At 47.4% G+C, this 7,500-nt stretch overlaps 1 protein-coding gene across 1 annotated transcript in view; it reads left to right on the forward strand.

Moving 5' to 3' along the window:
* Nucleotides 1–7,500, forward strand: part of LOC310823182 (leucine-rich glioma-inactivated protein 1-like) — a 12,214-nt gene that overhangs the window by 4,010 nt on the left and 704 nt on the right. The window contains exons 4-8 of the mRNA XM_083695944.1: nt 172–243; nt 4,208–4,279; nt 5,449–5,618; nt 6,061–6,225; nt 6,522–7,500. The exon at nt 6,522–7,500 is cut by the window's right edge and continues 704 nt beyond it. Coding sequence (XP_083552070.1) covers nt 172–243; nt 4,208–4,279; nt 5,449–5,618; nt 6,061–6,225; nt 6,522–7,339 — 1,297 coding nt within the window. The 3' untranslated portion in view covers nt 7,340–7,500. The remainder of the gene's footprint in view (nt 1–171; nt 244–4,207; nt 4,280–5,448; nt 5,619–6,060; nt 6,226–6,521) is intronic.

Raw genomic sequence — 7,500 nt, forward strand, 5'->3', positions numbered from 1 at the left:
TGGAGTACCTGTGAGTACAGTTCTCCTCCGGGAGTCCTACCCTACCTGTCATAGTAACCATGTTCACCTGGAGTACCTGTGAGTACAGCTCTTCTCCGTGAGTCCTACCCTACCTGTCATAGTAACCATGTTCGTTTAATTTACACTGCTGAATTTACAAACCTTTTTCAGATTCATTGAAAACAACCAAATCAAGTCCATATCACCATATGCTTTCCGGGGGCTGAAAACATTAGTACATCTGTAAGTATACATAAGATCTGACGCTATGATTTTAAACTCATTACTACTATACATTTGCATTAAAGCAGGAGTTCCCAAACTTGGGATCGGGACCTCATGTGGGGTCCCCTGTCTCCCCCTGATTTGATCAAAAATACACAAACTACACATATTGCAGTGTTTTGGGGTTCATATGCAACCAATTAGAGGATCTTTTAGGCGATTAGAATACACTTGGACACCATTACTATGTGTTGGCATAGCCAATCACATAATTGGGGTCACAGGAAATTATTGATGTGAATTTCGGGTTGCGAGACAAACAAGTTTGAGAACCCCTGCATTAAAGGCATATAAACACATAAACATTTATAACCTACAGACTATTAAAACTACTACTTATACAACAAATAATTGAAGAGTCCCTGTCTTAAACTTAAAATAAATGCAGTAAATGAGTTGTGTATAAATGTGTATTGATGTTCCTGACATATTCCCAGAAGTATGTGCTTAGTCAGTATTGTTCTCCAGAAGCAGCTGCAGCGACTGTCTTCTTATTGCTGGCTTAGCCAGTCTATCCCCACGTAGGCCTTTTACCTCACCACCAGCTGTTATCAGCCTACAGATGAGCTCACCGCTCACTGCTTACAAGCTACCTCTCCCCCAGATTAAAATTAAATTATTGGCCAGATCTTATTTGTTAAACAGATATCTTGACCTGAATAAAACTGATAAACAGATATCTAGACCTCTGGTAAAAGAAAAGGTCAAACGAATATATACACAATACTTGCATTTATATTAGAAAGAAAGCGCACTCTCATGTAATGCTAGCAGTTGTGATTATCCCAAGTTGACTATTGACATTTACATTTGGCATTTAGGCTTTATCCAAAGTGACTTACAACAAATACATTTGTCTAAGTAAGTGAATCATCTACCCAACAGTCATCATAAGATAAAGAAATCTATGCCAGGACCAGGGGCCATTGGCAGTCACAATGCTGCACAGGGGGGTATGGGGGTGAAGAGGTCTTAAGGAGGGACAGTTAAGATGTAGCCTGAAGAGATGGGTCTTCAGTCTACGGCGGAAGATAGTTAGTGACTCTGCAGTCCTGACAGCAGTGGGAAGCTCGTTCCACCAGCGAGGCGCCAGGACAGTGAAAAGCCGTGACTGAGTAGCGCGACTGCTGCATCCACGTAGAGGCGGCGGTGCCAGGCGGCCAGCCGAGGTGGAAGAGTGGTGTGATCGGGCAGGGGTTTGGGGACTGACCATTGCTTACAAGTAGAGAGGGGCTGTACCAGGGTCTTGAATCTGATGCGGGCTGCTATCGGGAGCCAGTGAAGGGTGCGAAGGAGGGGGGTGACATTGGAGAACTTGAGGAGATTGAACACCAGATGAGCTGCAGAGGCCTTATGGCGGAGGCAGGGAGACCGGCCAAGAGTGTATTGCAGTAGTCAAGGCGGGAGATCACAAATGTCTGGACCAAGAGTTGTGCTGCTTCCCTCATGAGGAATGGACATATCCTTCTGATGTTGTAGAGGAAGAATCTACAGGAGCGCGTTGTCGCTGTGATGTTCGCCGCGCAGGATAAGTGGTTGTCAAGGATCACCCCAAGATTCTTAGCTGTCTGGGAGGAGTTCTCTACTGTGATGGAGAAGTCTTGGAGAGGGCAGGCTTTCCCAGGGAGGTAGAGCAGCTCAGTCATGTTAAGGTTGAGCTTGAGGTGGTAGGCTGACATCCCATGCAGAGACACGTGTTGCCACCTGTGAGTCAGAGTGGGAGACGGAGTGACGGAGCCCTGGGGGACCCCAGTGGTGAGGGCTTGTGGAGAGGACAGCGATCTTCTCTACGTCACCTGGTAAGAGCGATCGGCCAGGTAGGATGCAAACCAGGAGAGTGCAGAGATGCCCAATTCTGAGAGGGTGGAGAGAAGGATTGGGTGGTTTACTGTGTCGAATGCAGCAGACAGGTCCAGAAGAATGAGAACAGAAGAGAGAGAGGAAGCTCGAGCAGAGTGGAGGGCCTCCGTGACAGCAAGGAGAGCAGTCTCAGTAGAGTGCTCAGCCTTAAAGCCTGATTGGTGAGGGTCAAGGAGGTTGTTCTGAAGGAGATAGTAAGACAGTTGATTACAGACAACACGTTCAAGGGTTTTAGATAACAAGGAGAGATGGGATACCGGTCTATAGTTATGGACAGCAGATGGGTCAAGAGTTGGTTTCTTGAGAAGAGGCTTGACTCTGGCTGTCTTAAAGGCAGCTGGGACAGATCCTGTAGATAGAGAGGAATTGATTATGGTGGTAAGGAACGGAAGGAGGTCTTTGGAAATGGATTGGAGAAAGGGGGAGGGGACAGGATCGAGGGGGCAGGTGGTTGCCCACTTGGATGTGACCAGTTTTAGAATATCATCAGGGGAGAGGGGGGAAAGAGCTGATAAACCAGAGACTGAGTGTTGCACAGTGGGTTTGGGAGAAGAGGTAGCATTGTTGGTGAGAGGTAGAGAGAAAGGGCTGCTAATGTTATCAACCTTCTTATCAAAGTAGGTGACAAAGTCATCTGCAGAGACAGGGAGGAGGGAGGAGGGGAGGAGGTGTGTTGAGGAGTGAGGAAAATAATAGATAACAACAATGTGAAGTTTGACTGGGGAGGTGACAGAAACAGCATGGAATTCGAAGGTGGATATGGACAGGTGTGACATGGGAAGGACATTATGTGACCACGTAGGTGAGATGAGGAGTCCTGTGCCTCCCCCTCGACCAGAGAGTCTAGGGGAATGAGAAAAGGAGTCGGCATCAGAGAGGGCTGCCGGAGTAGCTGTGTTTTCCGGTGTAATCCATGTCTCTGTGAGAGCAAGGAAGTGGAGAGACATGAAGCAGGCTTAAGCTGAGATAACCTCTGCTTTCCGGACCGCTGACTGGCAGTTCCAAAGTCCTTCTGCGACAGTTAGGTCGTGGTCAGTTGAGCATGGTGGTAGATTAGATTTAAGGGGTTGCGAGGGGAGGTGCAGTGTCTATGTGTCCTCCTGAGGGATGAAATAACAGGATTGGGGAGAAAGCATATTGTGATATTTGCTGGTATAGAGATAGAGGGTTTGTGAGCGATACAAGATGTAGGTAGCGCTCGATACACTCAGAATAGTGAAAAAATAATCCAATAGAATAAAAATACGTAGTTGTTTGGCCTTTCTCTCAGGCCTTCCTCGATGGACTCCACAGATTGACTCTTAATGACGTCTTAATGTCAGGAGGCTGTCGCTCTTTGACTGTCAGGATAGAAGTACAGATTCTGTAATTGCTGACTTAGTAGGATTGCAGCCCCTCCCACCTAACGATCAGTTAACGACCAGACAGGTTTCACCACTCACTCCAAATGTATTTAGTTGTTGTCAAAGGTGAGTAAGGACTTAAATACCTTGCAGAATAGTTTCAGGCCCTCCCACTGGAGATTGACAGCAACTGGCTTCAAAGAGGAACTAGGTCCCAGGGCTTCAGGTAACATAGCCACAAAGAATACTACCAACAATACACTGATTTTAACAAGATTAAACTAACTTACTCAGTCTAGAGAACAGGCTTCACCACTCACTCCAAATGTATTGACCCATCTTAACTAACCTAACCAAATCTAACTAACCTAACTAACTAACTAACCTAACTAATTCTAACTAACCTAGCTCTAAACAAGCTCTGACAATTACACAGGCCAGTAACTTGATATCTATGGTTTCTCAGTATGGCTGAAGACTAAATATAACCACTTTGGTTACCTCAAACTCTGCTATAGGAATAGCATCAAGAAGCACTTTTCCTGGCACCATACAACACTAGGCAGTTGCATGTATCATGACATAATCCCCAGCAAATATGCCATATCATAGAAAGGTGTCTAGTCATAAAACAGTTCTACACTCTACTGTCATTGTGTAAATATATTGATAATTTCCGAATGCCTTAGGCTTATTTTCTTTCTCTATCTGACCTATAGGAGCCTGGCCTTCAACAATCTCGAGACTCTGCCCAAAGATGTCTTCAAGGGCCTGGAGGCCTTGACTAAAGTGTAAGTCTCAGTCAGTCACTGTGGCTAGCGGGTACTGCAATGAAACAAAGAGGCATGAATTGTACTGTTGAATAAGATGTACATTACCTACAGCAAGACAGTAGCTCCTTAACCCATCTCCCTGTGCAGTGCGCTAAATATGGAACTGCTCATAATTATTCCATAGCAACTAAGTACTGGACGAAAGTGTGAGTGGCCGGTACATTTGACATCATTAAAGTGAGATTGGGCTCTGAACAGGAGGTAATCTATCACACACAGCAAGAGTTCTCCTCACCCTGGCTGATCCTAATGAGAGTTATCCTCACCCTGGCTGTTCCTAATGAGAGTGTCCTCACCCTGGCTGTTCCTAATGAGAGTCTCCTCACCCTGGCTGTTCCTAATGAGAGTCTCCTCACTCTGGCTGTTCCTAATGAGAGTGTCCTCACCCTGGCTGTTCCTAATGAGAGTCTCCTCACCCTGGCTGTTCCTAATGAGAGTCTCCTCACCCTGGCTGTTCCTAATGAGAGTCTCCTCTCCCTGGCTGTTCCTAATGAGAGTCTCCTCACCCTGGCTGTTCCTAATGAGAGTCTCCTCTCCCTGGCTGTTCCTAATGAGAGTCTCCTCTGAGCGCGTCTCTACAGAGAAGCAACCCTACTAGCTGCTACCCAGCGAGGCTGTCACTGTTTCCAGACTTCAGATGAAATTAAATGGAAATTAACTAACAAACATTTTATTTGCCAATCAACTGTTTGGAATGTGGTATTTTCTGCACCCTGAGACCACACACATGCACACCCCCCAGGGAGAACAGAGCTCTGGGCACAGGGTCAGCCATTGTTAACTTGCTCAAGGGCACAACCTTAGATATGATGCCAGCAACCCTCTGGTCACCAGCTCACATCCGGCTCCCTCCTGGGGGGGGATCGGACCAGCGACCGGCCTCTCTAACCTCTACCTGCCACCCCTCTAGGATACCTCCTATTACTGTGGTTCCAGGTATAAACCCAAACCCTGAGGGTTGGGAGTGATCCTGTCATTACACTGGTTCCCATGGTTACATGGTATAATGCTGAATGCTAACCCTCTGGCTGGGTTCCTCTATCAAACAAATGTACAACAGAGATCCTATTCTATTTTATTCTTCAACCACACTCTACTCTTAACTCATGTGACTCTACTGTCTTCAGAGACCTGAGGGGGAACCACTTCACCTGCGACTGCAAGCTGAAGTGGTTGGTGGAGTGGATGTTCCACACCAACGCCACCGTGGATCAGATCTACTGTAAAGGCCCCGCTGCCCACCAGGACAAGAAGATCAACGACCTCGCGCCCCAGTCCTTCGACTGCATCACCACAGGTCAACTATTATCATACAAAATTACTCCACTTGTAAAAATGGAACCAATGAGCTTAGAAAGCAACCATGCCCAGGTCCTATAGCTGATTACTGCAACAGATCATTCAAATGGAGCAGGGCATAGTTTGTGTGTCAGTAATAATATACGCCATTCAGCTGACACTTTTATCCAAAGCGACTTACATTGCAGTGAGTGCATACGGTCCCAGTGGGAATCAAACCCACAACCTAAGCATTGTTAGCGCCATGCTCTACCAGCTGAGCCATAGAGGACAGAGAACATGTAAATGTGTCCATAAGATCCATTGCATGTTCCTACGTTGTTTAATACCACTACCTACTTGCCAGATGTAAGGTACACAGGTGTGTTTTTCTTGTGTCCCCTACTTGGTATTTAACTGCCAAATATAACTCCTGTGGTGTCTTATTGTTTCTCTTGTAGAGTTTGCCTCCTACCAGTCTCTAAAGTTTGAGTCTATATCAGTGGAGTCGTTTACGTTTGGGAATGACCAGTATGTGGTGTTTGCTCAACCGTTTATCGGGAAATGCAGCTTTCTGGAGTGGGATCATGTGGAGATGGTCTTCCGGGATTACGACGACATTGACAGTAAGTGAATGGACACCACGTCATGCTGATGTAAATCAATTCATTCATAGCCACTTATTTTTTTAAAACTGTATGGAGATGTTATTTTCTCACGTTTTCACCACTAGATGGAGGCATGCATACATATGACTGACATCAAAATATGATTTTACTTTATTTTCATTTTCCTCTCCTCACACTGTCTCCTCTCTCTCTCTCAATGTTTTAATGTTCTTTTCTCTCTCTGTTCCTTCTCTTGAGTTTCTCTCTTCTCTCTCTCTGTCTTATCCCCCCCCCCCACACACACACACACACAGGCACCTCCACAGTGATCTGCAAACCCCTGGTCATCGACAACCAGCTGTTCATCATCGTGGCTCAGCTGTTCGGCGGCTCCCACATCTACAAGCGCGACACCTCCGCCAACAAGTTCATCAAGATCCAGGACATTGACATCCTCAAGATCCGCAAGCCCAACGACGTGGAGACGTTCCGTGTCGACGGGGAATCGTTCTTCGCCATCGCGGACAGCTCCAAGGCCGGTTCCACCACCATCTACAAGTGGAACGGAAACGGGTTCTACTCCCACCAGTCCCTCCACCCATGGTACCGCGACACGGACGTGGAGTACATGGAGATCTCCTCCAAGCCCCACCTGGTCCTGTCCAGCAGCTCCCAGAGGCCCGTCATCTACCAGTGGAACAAAGGAGCCAAGCTCTTCGACCGCCGCACAGACATCCCCGAAATGGAGGACGTGTACGCGGTCAAGCACTTCCAGGTCAAAGGGGACCTCTTCATCTGCCTGACGCGCTTCATCGGCGACTCCAAGCTGATGCGGTGGGACGGTGCCCTCTTCAGGGAGCTGCAGACCATGCCGTCACGCGGCTCCATGGTGTTCCAGCCCTTCACCGTGGGCAGCTGGCAGTACGCCATCCTGGGCAGCGACTACTCCTTCACCCAGGTGTACCGCTGGGACGTCCAGAAGGGCCAGTTCGTCCACTTCCAGGAGCTGAACATCCAGGCACCCAGGGCCTTCTCCCCCGTGTCCATCGACAACCGGCAGTTCCTGCTCGCCTCCAGCTTCAAGGGGAAAACCCAGATCTACGAGCACCTGATCATTGACCTGAGCAATTGATTGATTGATTGATTGATTGACGGATGGATGGATTGATTGATTGACTTCTTGATTGTTGTATAGGAAGGTCTGCAGATGTTGAGGTGGAGAGGGTGATGTACGGGAGTGACAGGGGTTACTGGTTTAATCCTAACTTTAGATCGGCAGGCGTTACTCAGATG

The sequence above is a fragment of the Argentina silus genome (assembly GCF_951799395.1).
Source record: "Argentina silus genome assembly, chromosome: X".
Classification (NCBI taxonomy): Eukaryota; Metazoa; Chordata; class Actinopteri; order Argentiniformes; family Argentinidae; genus Argentina; species Argentina silus.